Source organism: Tachysurus fulvidraco, chromosome 26 (genome assembly GCF_022655615.1).
Source record: "Tachysurus fulvidraco isolate hzauxx_2018 chromosome 26, HZAU_PFXX_2.0, whole genome shotgun sequence".
NCBI lineage: Eukaryota > Metazoa > Chordata > Actinopteri > Siluriformes > Bagridae > Tachysurus > Tachysurus fulvidraco.
In genome coordinates, this window is record NC_062543.1 from 8964893 (window position 1) to 8980866 (window position 15974).

The following is a 15974-nucleotide window of genomic DNA, read 5'->3' on the forward strand; positions in this document are numbered from 1 at the left end:
GCTGCCTCAACCATTAAGAGCCTTGTACTTAAGTAGCAGCAGTTTGTAATCAATTCTAAACTTAACATGTAGCCAGTGTAGAGATGATAGGATTGAGGTTATGATATTTTCTTGTAGACTATTTATTAAAGATGCTGGACAACCACCTAGTAATGCATTACAATAGTCCAGTCTAGAGGTCATGAACACATGAACTAGCTTCTCAGCATCAGATACAGACAGGATGTTTTTCAGCTTGCCAATGTTTCCAAGGTGGAAGAAGTCTGTTTTTGTAATATGTAGGATATGATTTTAAAGACAAGTTGCTGTCTAATATAACACCCAGGTCTTTCACTGTTGAGCTAGTAGTTACAGTACATCCCTCTAAATGGAAGTGTAAGTGTGAGAGCTTCTGTGTACTGGTTTTTGGACCGATAAGTAGTATTTCTGTCTTATCAGAGTTTAACAGAAAATTACAGCTCATCTAATCTTTTATCCCTTTAACGCAACTCAGTTGATTTAGACAAGTTAACTATTTAGCATTAGCTTGTTAGCAGATATACTTAATATTGATTAATAGAGAAAATGCCTGCTTGAATAATGAGTCAACAACACACCACAAGAGGGAGGCATTTAAAAAAAGGAAGCATTACAGAATCCAAGTAAGGAAATGACGTATATAAGAAGCTTTCGGCACATGCATAGCGAAGAAGTATTTTTTTTCCCCACCCGTTTTCATATAGTCAACCGTTCTCCCAGAACATACTATTGGCCATTACAGTGAGTGTGACTTATTTATCCAATCACAGAGAACAAACATGGACTATCAGCCAATCGTAGCGCAGATGACGTCATTGTTCGAATTTGGTTGGGAAAAGTGGTAACTAGTGGTAGTGGTGAAGTGCAGCTGAGTTGGGTCATGTCCTAATTTTAGGGTGCGAGAATTTATGAGCGCATGAAGCCACAGGAAAACTAGGTAAGCGTGGGTTAGTTCGGGGATTGTATTTTAGAAATGGGAAGAAATAAAATTGGATCTCGAAGACGTTAGCTAGGTTAGTTTGTTAGCTGTAGCTTTAGATAAGTAACTAGTCATTCTATCAACACGTGGCTGTGATGAATTATGTCCTGAACGTGCTGAGTTTATTACAGTTACATCTAACTAGTAAGTTGTTTGTGCTAAATATCTTATTCTTTAGTCTCGAACAATATTTTGCTATATAAATCTCATTGTTAGTGAAATAAAATTGAATAATTTTTGTCTTACTGAATAATAAATGTTCTGAATGTCCATTTATTTATTTATTTATTTATTTGTATTTTTATTTTTTAGAGTTTTTGATAAACACTACAGACATTTGTACTTGAGGCGATATATCAGAATTTTTGCTTTTATTTACTGATATTTGCATGTAGATGTCCATGGTTTGACCCCTGGGTTTTATCTGATTATTGCATGTGTTATTAAAAACTGATAAACCAACATGAAGACAAGGGAGCTGTCTGTGGGAGAAAAGGAAGTCATCCTGAAGAGAAAAGAAGGACAATTATTCAGAGCCCTTGCACAAGCACTTGGCCTAGAAAGTACTATTCGGAATGTCCTGAGAAAGAAAGAAACTGGTGTACTATCACTCAGGCACTGAACAGGCCAGCCAAAGAAAACAACGGCATTTGATGACAGAAAGATTTTGAGAGTTGTGGAGAAAAACGTAAAAACACAGTAGGTGATGTCACCAACTACTTCCACATTGCATCAACCTTCTATTCAGAGATGACTTTTAGAGCTGAACTGTAGAAGCAAGATGCAAAGACCAGATTAGAATTCACAAAGAAATGAACCATAAATTGGTTTTACCAACTATAAATATGTTCATTTCATAAACTTCAAACAGAGATGGAAAAAGAAATGTTCTGGAACCAAGATTGTCCTCTACCAAAGTGATGGAATGGCCAGAGTTTGGAGAAAGAAAGGATCTGTTCATGATCTAAAACTTACAAGCTCATTGGTCAAACATGGCGGAGGTGGCGCCATGCCTTGGACTTGCATGCAACAAACAAATGAAAGAAGCTGAAGGCAACAGTTTGGTGATGTCTGTGAATGTCTGGCTTAGTACAGCTAATGCAAGCCTGAGATAAAAATGTCATTTAGTTTGAGACTTTATGTTCCTATACGTCTACCTATATGTTTACTCACCTAAAAATTGACTGATTTGCACACAGAAGCACCATGTTCACGTTTAACACATCAAGATGTTAATATCAGGAAATTAAAGATGAACTTCATCTTTTAAATCTCTGTCCCAAATGTATTTGGTGTAGAGCAAAAACATAAGAATTGGCTTGCTGGTCCAGTACTTTCAGAGGAGACTGTAGTTAGCTAAACATTTAGTTAGCTTAAATCTGTTATACATTCATGCCAGGATTAGATGGGGAGATCTAGCTAATGATGTACTGAAAATGATCCTGGATAAAACTGTTCATTGGATGTCACTTTTTCTGAAGCGTTTACTGGTTCAGGTTTCTGTCGGTTGTCATGTCTCTTTTTGACCTCTGGTTATAGGAGAAGTGATGACAGCTGAAGCCAGGGCAAGTAAAGCCAGATTTAGAGTTGCCTGCTGGTGATGAGTGATCCCTAGTGAGTCCTTCAACAAGGTGTAAAATTACATTTGTTGAATTTCAAATGGCTTCATGGTCGTTAGCCAGTGAAATAATGGTTCCTGTGCCCTATTTAGTAGGTGAAGCTCTAGCACAGCTTCATTTGGATCTTTTATACAGTGCCTATAGGTGTTGAGTGTAAGACATAAATACGCACCACAAGACTCAAATGTTCCGTCAACAGCCGGTTAAAGTAGTAGCCTAGAAACTACTAAAATACATTTCTGAAGACATTTTGGACAACTGCTAACCGCTAATATCACAAACTGTTTTATAGCATGTCAGATATGAATCAGATGTGGACCAGGTTTCCCCACACACATCTCATCTCAGCAGGAAAGGCTAATGGTCTTTTGTGTTTATTATATGTTTAGAGAGGATGGAGGATCACATGACTGAGGACGAGACCTCCTTTTACGTGAAGGCGGAGCAGTACTGGAAGGACATCCCGCCCACTGTGGATGGAATGCTCGGAGGTTACGGCAGCATTTCCAGCATCGACATCAACGGTTCCAAAAAGTTTCTGCAGAAATTCCTTGGGGTGAGAGACCACTGTTTCTATGCTCTGGAGTGTTTCCTGTGTAAACCTGCAGAATTACACTTAAACGTGTGCAAGTGACATTATTTGAAATGACTTGCTTGTGATTTCTGTGATTGAAGTTTGCAATCAAAACCAAAATTTGCTTCTGCTAGATTAGGACAAGTGCTTGGCCTTGTAGCCACATTGTACTATATGGTTTTAAGACATCATATCTTGGGAGATTAGAAGTTTAGAAGGTTCTTGGTGAGTAAATATTTCATGTATGTGGTCCTTTTTCTCACTGTGACAGAATGACAATTTTACCTTTTGATATTATCTCAAGAGCTCTAAATGTTTTATTCAGAGCTCCACAGCTCCAGTTGAACTGGAGAAAATGGCAACAGGAGGATTTAGCATCTCTGGCATATGGGGATGTGTATAAATTGTCTTGTGTGTCAGAGCTGCTAGATGGACCATTTGCTAACAAGATACTGGAAATGGGTGGCACCAGTACAGCTGGTGACCACACTGTATCTTTAGCTCTGCTAAACTCTACCCATCACTCCCAATCCTAGCTTGGCTGTTAGCTTTGTGTGAGCCCTAGACAGTGCGCTTTTCATAAAGAATCAGAACAAAGAGTACTTACTCTAAGGATGATGGTTTCTGCTTGATTCCAGCTATGAGAAGGTAGACATCCGGAACAGGACTGGTTCACTTCGCTGTATCAGCATGACGTTTATTTCCATCAACGAAGGATGTGTACTTTTTCAGATTTGCCTTCCAAGGAAAGGCATTCCAGTTGAAAGTTTATCTTTCAGCCTCCCTCTAGTTCCACAAGTGTTTGAGATGCAAATGGCATCAGTGTGGCGTCATATTTGGACGACTGGCTCCTCTGCACCACTCACATAGATCATGGCGTTAGGGCCGTCCACCTTCGTCATTCATATTACAATGCTCAGGCTCGTGCTGCCCAAGCACGAAAATGGACCACGCAGCTAATTCAACAGTGAGACGGAAATGGAGTAGAATGCTTGCCAGCATTTGAGTCACGAATCTTGAGTCAAATTAGCATCTTGTTAATGAATGTAATTTTTAAATATATGGTCTATTTGAATGTAGCCTCAAAAGTGTAGAATACTAGAATCACACCTTCATACTGTAGTAATAAATATCAAACATTTAGTATTTAGCTGGTAGTAAAATATTCATTTACATTTAAAAACAGCATGTCAAATTAAAATAAGGACAGAAGAGTGCTGCTAGGGATTAACATGTTATGTTCAAAACAGAAACACTTTTATAGCCATTGCTGTGGTTTTACACGTACAAGGAATGTCTTGGTGTACTGGTAAAGGAATGAAGTGCCCATTGGTGCCAGTTTAAGGTAAGAAGGTGCAGTGTGGGGTTAAAGTGCGTCAATGAGTGTGTTAATGTAACACACATGAAACAAAGTGGGTTGCACACTTATGTCCAGGGAGGTGTATAAGAGAGCATGGTGGGTTCTGGATATTGTTGATGATGCAGATGGAATGAAACCGTTTTTGTGGTGTGAGGTTTTAGTCTTGATAGACCACAGCCTCCAGCTCCTTTCTATTTATTTCCCTGGATTATCTTTTTGAATGGAACTAAGCAACTAGCCTGAATATTAGTCTTGTAATTGCTTATGTTATTATTATTTAGGGCGACAGAACATGCCAACACACTGCAGCTTTCACTTGCCAACCTACATTAATGATCATTCAATTCATTTTTCTTGATGTCTCCTGTCTACAGGAGGGCAAAGGTAAGACGAGACCAGGCTGTGCTCTGGACTGTGGCGCAGGAATCGGCCGCATCACCAAGCGCCTTCTCTTGCCGTTATTCCGTACCGTGGACTTGGTAGATGTGACGCAGGAGTTCCTAGACAAAGCACGCTCCTACCTGGGTGAAGAGGCCAAACGAGTGGAGAACTACTTCTGTTGCGGCCTGCAGGATTTCCAGCCTCAGCCGGATCGTTACGACATCATCTGGATCCAGTGGGTCATCGGTATGCTAGAGTCCAGTTGTAGTAAGACTTAAAACATGTGGTTCTAAAAGTTCACGCTAAATTTAATTTATGATCTGTCCAGGTCACTTGACTGACGATCATCTGGCGGAGTTCCTCAGGCGATGCCGCAGTGCCCTGCGTCCTGATGGCCTGATCGTTGTGAAGGATAACGTGGCATACGAAGGTGTCGTCCCTGACGAGGTGGACAGCAGTGTGTGCAGAGACCTGCCCTTATTGCGCCGCATAGTGGCCAGAGCTGGACTCAGCATCGTCCATGAGGAACAGCAGCAGAACTTCCCTGAGGAGATCTACCAGGTCCACATATTAGCTCTTAGATAGAAGGGTTTGAGAGAAATACATGATATTTACTCCACACACGGTTATTTCATCCTGCCATTTTTAATAATGCATCAGGTTGGAACACTGTGAATTGGTTATGTGCCTGGATTAAGGGTCTGCAGTTCTCAAGGTCTGATTTGCACCCAGAGCCTGGGACTACACTATCAGGGAGCACAGACTTAGTTTTACACTTTTAAGATATCTAAATGTTCTCTGGTCTGTAATTACTCGCAGGACGGTTGAGCAAATGTGAATTTTGACCCGAACTGTTTGTCACTAATGTCTGGTTTGTATGTAAGTTATTAAGATACATATTCATTTGCATGTGTTGTGTTTGAATGACTGTGGATTTTGAATACATAAATACTTTGTAAAAAATAGTTGTACTGTGTCTTTTATGCTCCCAAGACCCATTAAAAATAATTAAAATAATTAAGCTATACTTTGAGTATTTGCTACACCTTTAATAAACATGACCAAGATTGAGGGCCCAAATAAATATAAACAATAATTTTGGGCTGAATTAAAGAAAGCTAAGTGGTCCGTGTTCAGCTTTGTTACATACTCTGTGTAGAGAGTGAGATCTTCAAATGATTCCAACATTTATGGCCAAAAAAAGTGTCAAGAATTTACACATTTCTCTCTACTAGCGCAGATGTTTATCATCCAAGATCGAACCAACCAAGATTTGATATGATGTCCCATGATCTAATCCCAAAATTAGAAGCAAAACCAAATCGTTTGGCATTTATTTAAAACATACTGGAGCTGCAGCAGAACAGTGCAGCTTTATTTTGCATAACTTGGTCCTTTCCTAGTCCACTTCTGGATCAGCACCAGAAATACTGGACTTGTTAGAATTGAATTGGTTGACACACAAGAACAAAGCAGTTTATGGTGATTTCAGAGAGGCATTGTGGAAAACATTTTGGCTTCTTGTTTACTCACTTAATAAATATTCGAACAGAAGGCCTATTTAATCGTTACTGGAATTGAAATGCAATAAAAAAAAAAACACTTGTATCAGTGATTTACGAGAATTTTCCTTTAAAGTCAAACTATAGCCTCAATCTATAAGAACTGTCATCAGCTGCATAACACGAGTGCACAGGTTTGGCACTGAAGTCCATGTTTACCCTAAATACAGTATGCATGTCTACATGTGCTGATCAGGACCAGGTTTCACTCTGGAAGTGACTGCTTTTCTCCATGGTGTCCAGCATTTCCTGAGCCTGGCTCTCGGTCACACCTCCCATCTGCTGAAAAACCTCCTTCAGTGCATCACACACTGCTGTGGGCATCTGCTTGGCATTCCTGAGCACAGAAAGAGCTGTTACGACTCACTTAAACATGATGTAAGCTGTACATGTGAGCTACAATACAGCAACACTTTCATTTTTTTAACTAATCTGCAGATTTGACCTTGTATTAATATTAAAAACATAACATACTGTATTAAAGCCATAACATACCCTGCTATATAGAAGAATGCATTCTTGTTCACAATCAGATCCCACAGCAGCTTGGCCTGTTCCTTTACTCTGTGCTGAACATAGACTTTATCCTCCTGCACAAAAACATGAGGATGATGATGGTGATGATGCTTTTGATACCGTACCTCCTTTGCAAAGCCAATTCATGTCCTGGTGACTACATGGCCACCTTCCTACTGTCACCACTAGAATTATTGCCACCCTTCATGAAATAAAACAAATTATATACCTCACTGCCACTTTATTAGGAACAACTGATCAGAATTTCCCTCAGTATGATGTTTGATGTGAATTAATTTTGCACTGCTGATTGGCAGGTGAGTACATCAATGCATATGATTTATATATTGTACTTTGCGCTTACGAGGTGGCTGTATAGCTGTGCTTATCCTGTCGAAGGTTGGACGTGTTCACTATAATATACAGAATATCACAGTATTGTTTATATTCTTCGGTTAGTATATGTGGACACGCTTCAATTCAAACCGTGAATGCATTCACCTATGCTTTGAGCTAAAATATCCTGAGGTCTGGTACAGCGTAATTTTACAATGAGCAAATTTGTCGATGTAAAAAAAAAAAAAACACTTTCAAAGTCCTGCTCACGTTTGCTAATCTGACACATCTACTCATGCTGATATCACCTCTAACTATTCAGAACAATTTGTCCACTTTTATTCACATAGGCCACTCAGGTTCATGTTCAGTCCCTTGTCATTTTGGGTCTAGACTACTATACCTCGCTCTCGGCACATCTGCCTCTGAGCACCATTTGAATGCAGCTATGATGTTCTTCCACATCACCCCACTGAACACAAAACACTGACGCTTGCCTACCAAGCCAAAACTGGACCAGCCCCCATCCCACACTGCACTGCACCAGGATCCTGCCAATCCTTCAGCACTGCTCACCTGATCCTACCATACAAGGGAAGACCTGCATCTAGACTTTTTCCGGAGTCCCAGACAATCTTTAAACGATGTCAAACACCGACCTCTTCCTGAGGAACTTAAATTAGCTATTGTGTTGTTTGTATGATTAACTTGCAATATTAGCTCCCAAAAGATTGAGACAGATGGTTCTCTTAGTCTGTGAACTACTGAACCAGTCTCAGGATATTTACTGATAGAGACGTCACAGCACTTCTGTAAATCACTCAGGACAACGCCGTCTAAAAACACTGTAAATTTTGCCAAATTCAAAAGCTAATATCTTTGCAACCGTGTCCCCTTAAAGGGTGTAAATAATTGTGCAGTTGACTGATAACTGTTTTACTTACAGCGGTTCTACAGTATTAAAAGTCAAGTACTATTAATGTATTTAAAAAAAGAACCAATAGATAACCACCTCAGTTACTTATGCTTTTTATCACTTAAACAAATATATGATTAATGGAATATAAACACGTCCTTAGGCTAAATCCAAACTTTATATGTATTGATCTAAATTGTGTTGTTATATCTTCATAATTAAATCTTGGGATGCATTGTTTAAACAAACTGGAGATCCTGTTCATACTGATATTCACCTGGTCTCTGGAGAAGGCTGTGAACAGGGTCATGTGACCTGCCTGGATTTTCTGCTCCCATTCATCACGACAGTAGAAGTCTTTGGACTCAGAGCGGCAGCCAAAGAACAGGACGTTCGCTGTGACAGAAGAGAATGCAGACAAAAGAGCTCACGGTTACATTTACATAGATTAGAAATTTCCTCTTAACCCAAAAGCAGCTGATGAGTCAGGACATGTTCACCTGTCTTCCCATCAGCTATTCTCTCCTGTATAGCTGCTCTGAACGGAGCTACTCCTGTTCCAGGTCCTACCATTATCACAGGGCTCTCAGGGTCCTGAGGGAACTTCAGGCAACCCTTCTTCACCCATAAAGGCACACAAATGTCACCTAAATAAAAAGAAATCAGTTCAGAAAAAGAAATCTCAATCAGTTCTCTTGTACAGTTGTAAGGAAGTTTTCTCAATCATGAAATCCTTCCAGTGCATTCCAATGTTCGATCCTTAAAAATCCCACAATGCACCACAAAAGGCAGAAAACAATTCATGTTTGTTTGAGTCTAAAAACTTGATTGTTAATCATTTTTATTTATTTATTTTTTTACATCCACTAACTAACCCTGGTCATCAGTGTTCCATTGTGTACTGAGCGTTGTGTAGTGTGTCCAGAATTGTGTATATGATTTACTGACTTATCACCTAGGGAGCTGATTGGGACACAAAAAAAATTCTGCCATCATTCATCACTAATTCGGGTTTATAAAGGCTGTTATTTACCACATACAGAATCTACGGTACATAACATGGTACCCTAAAAGATCTAGTTCAACTCATATCAGCAGCATCATTCAGAGGATGGATTAAAGATTAGTTTTTTAACAGAGGAAGAATGTTATATTCAAATTTAAATGTATTACGACGGTTTAATAACTCTTATGAGGACTGAAGAGTACCGAATACTTCCAGTAATATTTCCAAGACTTTCTGCTCCTTAACATTTATTTATGTATTTATTTTGCGTGTATATTCTGTATTTTCCTACCATGAGAAGGGGTTAGAGATGCCAGCCAGGAGGAGCAGAGGCCTTTCCGTGGCTTGTGAAGTTTGGTTTTATATTTCACCACAGCCACCAAGATCTGGATCCGATTAGGATGAGCCTGGAGATTTTAGAGTGGATACAGTTAAAAACTCAATAGCTTTCTTTAACTCACAAAGATTCTGGCTTGCTCTAGGCCTCTAAATCTATAACCAGGTTCCTATAAAGTATGTCAATAAAATCGATCACATCAAGGTCATTTAGATAGTAAGAAGGTAAAACTATTGTTTCCACTAGCAACGTGTCCCGAAATGTTTTAATCCTCTTACATCACTTCAGGTGTACTGTATAAGCATTCGCAGCATAACAGGAACTTTCCCAGAACAGTAAATGTAAAATCAGAATCTCTCTATTTAATGTACAGTAGGTGAACGAAACATGCCGAGTTTGGACTAGGAAGACCTACGTGATCTACATTTCAGACAGAAAAGTGGAAGAAACTACAGGCGTATTTATATTTTTCGGATCTAAAGGTTGTAAGTTACTCAAAAGCTCAACTTGAGAGGAGACTAATCACAGTTATCCCTATTGAGTCTGGTTCCTCTCGAGGTTTTCATCATTGTTCCTTGTACCTTGTTGGTAAGAGAAAATCTGACACTACAAAATCCCAAACTGTGATCAGCATTCACAACACAACAAACCTTGAGGTGAATGAGCTACAACAGCAGAAGACCAGGTGCAAGAATCTGAGGCTTTTGTGGGCAAAAACTCACCCAAACTGAGCAGCTGGAAATCTTTTCCAGGCTTCATCTGTCCAGTTTGGGTGAGTCGGTGTTCGTGAACTTAAACTAAATTGTAAGTGATAAGACAGGGCATTACCTGGAGAGAGGATGCTATGGAGAACGAGCGTGGCTGGATTTCAGGAAACAAATCAAGCAGATAGTTGACGTTCAGCTCGGCTGTCGTGTGAGGGAAGTCTGCCAGGACCTAACAGGAAGAACGATAATCAGACTGGGAGGTGTTTAGCTGGGAGGTTTGTGGATGTTTTCAATGTGCTCCAACAGCACACAGTGAACAACCCTTTAATTACACACTATTAAGAACAGAGAGATTTTCTTTGCTTAGTTTTTTCTATATGGAGAGGATTTAGAGAGCTTAAGTCAGGTCTGTATTTGCAAAATACAGGGTTTGTGTAAATGTTTGCAGCATCACAAGAACTTTCCCCAGAGCAGTACATGAAATAATAACCTCTGTATTTAAAGTACACAAACTACAGTTCATACAGAAAAGTGGAAAAAAAATACAGGCGTAAATGTAGCATCACAATGACTTAAATTTGTATATATCCTTCTGAAATAATTTAAATTTTTAATTTTAAAAATGTTTTAACATTGTTAAAAGTGGCATACTAATAAAATTTAATAAAATTAAAAATTTAAATTATTTCAGAAGGATATTCTTAGGACATTTCTTCGTTTTATCCTGTAGCATGTAGAAATTGCTGCTTATGACACTGTCCATTGTTAAAAGCACTAATAAATTGAATTCCGTGATGTCAGTCAAAATCAGCAATCTTATACAGCTGACTTAAATTCTTTTCCTATTTTTAAGAACAACATTTTGAGTTTTATTACAAAGGTAATGAAATGCTTCTTTGCCAAAACTAGATGTTGGTTGTTGGTAAATCGAGCCATCTGTAAAACTGAAGCTACTTGGCATCAGTACCTTCATTAAACATGGCAGGCTCCATGAAAACTGGAAACATCACCCCATTCTCCTGCCATCCCTAACAGCTCAGCAGACACCTCACTGCAGGTAAACTAGCGTGAATTTGTCCCAGATCAATATGTGTGGGGATTTCAGTCTTAAGCTGCATTCTTGTATTCACAATGGTTTTATTAATAGAAGTCAAACCAGTCAAACTAAGCCATCTATCCATTTGCTGTGGTCACCCAGGGTCCCTGAAGCCTGGAGTATATCCCAGCGGACTCTGGACACGAGGCAGGGGATGCCAAAGACAGGGTGTCACTCATTTACATGCAGGACAATTTAGGGATGCCAGTCGGCCTATAATACATGTCTTTAGATCGGGTAGGAAGCTGGAATACCTAGAGGAAGCCTCTGAAGAACAAAGAGAACATACAATCCCCACACAGCACTGACACTGGCTAAGTTAGCTAATATTCAGGAAGTCTTAACAATCATGTTCTGTTGTGAATAATTTATTCAGTGTGCCAACAGTCTTTGTTTTAAAGAGTCTGTAAACTTCAGAAATATAAATACCATGTTTATGAGTTCACAGAGACATTAAAACAGCAGTGAGTGAGGCTTCTACCTCCAGAGCCGTGCGCCGTGGCCTGTTGCAGTAACTGTGCAGCTCGTTTTGACCCTGTGCTGAACTGAACTCAGCCAGTTTCTCTCGTTCCAGGTCATTAGTGGCGAACGTAGCAAGCAGTTCAAAAAAAGAACGGCGCGGCACTGCGGCGATGTCCAAGAACTCCTGCACCAGAAACCTGATGGAGCACGGCTGTGGGAGACGCGTGGGGACGGGAGCTGAGAGAGACAAGACAAAGACACTGAGTTACTCAACATAATGACAACTGATTCCTAATATTAGGACAAAATCGGTGCTCAGAGGAATAAGACAGAATCATTTGACATAAAATGATGTGTATTTGTATCAACTGTTTTAACATTCTAAGCACACATTAAAAGCACAGCTACCACACACACACACACACACACACACACACACACACACACACACACACACACACACACACACACACACACACACACACACACACACACACACACACACACACCTGCATTCTCATCTGTAGGTTTGAGCACAAAGTAATGGTCAGGGTCAAGTCTCAGTAGCTGGCAAAATAGCTCCACATCTTCTGGGGAATTACACGGCCTCATCATCACCACATCACCTGCACTATACCTGTAAAACACAGTTTTATAAAACAATATTTTTGGGGGTTTTACCATTTAATAATGTATTTAATAATGTATGAGAAAGCTGCCTCCAGATCCACATTTTCTCCCCAACCCAGAGCTACTACTCACTGAATGTTTGAGCCTGTGATGTCAAACTCGATAAGCCTCACATCCTGGAAGTGACCAGAGGCAGTTACTCTCTGATTGGACACCACTCGTCCTGGGAAGGGGTGGGATGAGGAGGGCAGGGTCTGGCAATCTGCTAGCATGGGCTTCATAAACGGCTTCTCTGTAGCATCATCCAGGAAGTGGAAAACATATCGAGGAGGAAGTCTGCAGAAAACACAGACTTGCTGCTAAATTCTCTCTCCTTCTCATATCTTTCTTTTTCATTTCATTCCTCATTAAACACTCGGTATTATTATTATTATTATTATTATTAAATAGAAACCATTTGTAGTCATTTGAACAGGGTTATGTATAAATAATCGCTTTATCAATAAATGTCTAAAACACGGCTAACATTTCTGCGTGCAGGGATACGAAGCAGAGCTAACTACTAAAGAAGCAAATAAAAAGTTATTCTAATCCAAATACCATCCTGCCAAACTGCCATTGTCCAGAGAAACATTAAACACCTCTCTTTATCACACAGGTCTCCTTTAGATGAAAAAGTAGACTCACGGATCTTCGTCACGAAAGGGGCTTAAGTCAGCCGGTGGAGGATAAAGAGCCAGAGCCTTTTGCCAGAACAAATTTAACCAGGGATCGATCACTCCATCCGGCCTGCAAAACATAAAACTCACTCATTACTACTTACGAATAAGATGTTTCTTAACGAAGGAAATACCTTTAGACAACATCAGTAATGCAGAAAAACATTGAGACAAACAAATATGCTAATAGTAAATGTCTGTATTGGGACACGAGACTCTGATTGGCTCTTATGTTTAATGATGCAATACCACCTGTCTGTAGCTGCACATTCTAACACACTTCAATTATTTCAAAAGGATTCAAGAGTGATTTGTAGTTTCATTCATGATGTGTGTGTTTTAACCAGAGATGGTGGTGGAATTCACTGACTCAAGGAGGAAAGGTCAAAGTGGGCAGCAAGGGAGGATTTGTATCTACTGTAGCTGCCACTATGGCAGTGACCAGTGGTGTTCTCTCTTACTACTTTGGTGTTTAGACAATCTGGTAAAGATCTACTAAATTTAGAGAAGGATTAGCATGAATGGTAGTTAGATTTAAGCATTTTAGCATGTTATTGTAGCTCTTTACCTGTAGCCTCAAGCCTACAAATTTTGTATCGGTTTGCAAAGTCATTGCTGAGATTCAGCCTCACTTCCTTTTTGCCAGCTTCAATTTGTGGTCCATTTCAGGCAAACTGTTTATTCAACAGGATTACTCAAAAGTCTATTATGAGGTTTACCATAAAGATGAAGTGTGCTAAATCTGATGACAATGGGACAGAATTTGTAAATTCAAGACAGCAGATAATCTAATTAGGTGGAAATTGAAGTCCTTGGCTACATTATAAACACACATAAATAAGACCTGTGGTTTTGTAGTTATATTGGTAGAAGGATACTGGAGATAGAGCTGGCAGGCAAAAGGTCAAGATGAAGGCCAAAAAGGAAATATATGGATGTGTTAAATGAGGACATGAAGGTAATTGGTGCGAGAGTAGAGGATGCCAAAGATAGAGTTAGGTGGAAGAAATCTAAGAAAATAGAAGAGGTTTTGTTAGGCTCATAAAAAGGAGTCATAATTATCTCCACACATTACACTACAGCACAGCCGAATTGTCTTCTTTGCATATCCCAGCCTTGGGAGTTGAGGTCAAAGTGCAGGGGGAGTTATATTATAGAACATCTGGAGCAGAAAGGGTAAAGAGTCATGGTGTCATTTTTGCTAACAATTAAGATTCTCACCCTAGATCATGCTGATCATCTGCCAGGCCAACAGAAAGTAACGCATTAGCACCAAGCTGCAGCAGACGCTTATGGAGCTTCTTAGCCACAAAGTTAAACCTAGAAAGTATAAGAATCGGAAAAGACGTTAAGCAGGATGTATTTCCCACATTAGCAGGAAATAGTTAATATCTTGTAGATGAGCTCAATTTTGACAAAGTTTTAAAAGTTGTCTGGTGCACATACTGAATTGCTACAGTTACAAAGGTTAGTTAAAAAGCAGACAGTTGTTTCCATAAATATTACCACACCCTGGGACAATATTTGGTATAAGCCACTTGTGGCTATTATTATAGCTTGTCATCTTGTCTCTATCAGTTTTGCACCTCCAAATCCTGATATTTGTGGCTCAATATTCGTTGTAAATTGCTCAGGATCTGTCAGAATGAACAGATCTCACTGGTGAATTCCAATAAAATCCAGTCCAGGTTGTAACTTTACAAAATGTGGGACAGGGGGTATTAAATACATATGTGAGTCTGTGAGGTGAATTTCATGGGAAATCTCACTTAGGATATGAGGAGTCACCAAGGCCGAGCACTGCATAGTCTAGGCGACAAAGCGAACCCGAGGGTAAGGACTTCCTGAACAGAAACCGCCAGAAGTTCTGTAGGGAAAAAAAACAGCTTTAACCGGCAGCTCAGATCCTCCTCATGTTTGACACATCAGCTGAGGTTATGAACACTGCTCATAAACCACAGTGTGAGACAATGATTTCATTAACAGCATCAATATCAACACAACACCTTCCTAACTAAACAGTCTAAAGCAATGGTGGTGTTGAACTCTACTGTCAAAAGCCCATGATCTCAAACTCAACACATTTCACTTCACAAATAAAACAAATTTCCGACTTTCTATATATTCTGTCATTACTAGAAATCCGGCTGTTCGTGATGAAAGCAGTCAAATCACTCAAAACACTTTAATAAGGCTTTTGTTTTATGTCTCTGCTGTATAAGCAGTTCCTTTTCCAGCCGGCAGGTGGTGCTGTTGTCAACCAGCAAGTTTCAATAAGTTAAAAAAAATTCACCAAACCGTCCTTGTGCAGTGTTCACACACAAAGCTGATGAACACTGCACAATGAAGGTTTGGTGATTTTTTTTTAACTTATAGGCTTGATAATAATTCAGTTTACATGGTCACTTTGTAAGATTGTATTTTTGGTGAAATGAAATAACTAACAAATATAATATATGATTACACTTACTTTATTTAAAATGTTATGAGCTAGCTGTTAGATCTACATTTGATATATATCATCATCTGTTACTTTAAGGTTATCTAAATGTTATCTAATCTAGTTTCTACTTGGGTGAGCTATAACTAATATTTAAATCAGAGATTAAATAGCAATCTTGCTACACCACAGTTAATTCATCAGTCTTTTCCTAAAAAATAGGTTTGTCTCCGGAGGCTAGGCCTCTCTTCTCTCTCCAACATTAGCAACCTGCTAATCTAAAACCTGTTCACGTGAAGGGATTGATTTTAAAAAT

At 39.4% G+C, this 15974-nt stretch overlaps 2 protein-coding genes across 3 annotated transcripts in view; one reads left to right on the top strand and one right to left on the bottom strand.

The window, feature by feature from the left end:
- The first annotated feature begins 801 nt into the window (after positions 1 to 801).
- On the top strand, positions 802 to 5948 carry ntmt1 (N-terminal Xaa-Pro-Lys N-methyltransferase 1). Of its 2 annotated transcripts, none has more exons than XM_027165529.2 (4): positions 802 to 955; positions 3006 to 3172; positions 4925 to 5177; positions 5260 to 5948. In XM_027165529.2, the coding sequence occupies exons 2-4, from the start codon at positions 3011 to 3013 to the stop codon at positions 5514 to 5516; spliced, it is 672 nt and encodes a 223-aa protein (XP_027021330.1). In that variant the 5' UTR covers positions 802 to 955; positions 3006 to 3010; the 3' UTR covers positions 5517 to 5948. The 2 variants fall into 2 exon arrangements, with proteins under 2 accessions (XP_027021330.1, XP_027021329.1); XM_027165528.2 differs by lacking the exon at positions 802 to 955 and adding an exon at positions 962 to 1141.
- A 288-nt stretch (positions 5949 to 6236) lies between these two features.
- ndor1 (NADPH dependent diflavin oxidoreductase 1) overlaps positions 6237 to 15974 on the bottom strand; it is a 12187-nt gene continuing 2449 nt past the window's right edge. Inside the window, exons 4-15 of the mRNA XM_027165527.2 lie at positions 14988 to 15085; positions 14440 to 14538; positions 13187 to 13288; positions 12632 to 12835; positions 12379 to 12506; positions 11889 to 12106; positions 10433 to 10540; positions 9560 to 9674; positions 8762 to 8908; positions 8539 to 8657; positions 6989 to 7083; positions 6237 to 6830 (exon numbers count right to left, since the gene is read on the bottom strand). Coding sequence (XP_027021328.2) covers positions 6686 to 6830; positions 6989 to 7083; positions 8539 to 8657; positions 8762 to 8908; positions 9560 to 9674; positions 10433 to 10540; positions 11889 to 12106; positions 12379 to 12506; positions 12632 to 12835; positions 13187 to 13288; positions 14440 to 14538; positions 14988 to 15085 — 1578 coding nt within the window. The 3' untranslated portion in view covers positions 6237 to 6685. The remainder of the gene's footprint in view (positions 6831 to 6988; positions 7084 to 8538; positions 8658 to 8761; positions 8909 to 9559; positions 9675 to 10432; positions 10541 to 11888; positions 12107 to 12378; positions 12507 to 12631; positions 12836 to 13186; positions 13289 to 14439; positions 14539 to 14987; positions 15086 to 15974) is intronic.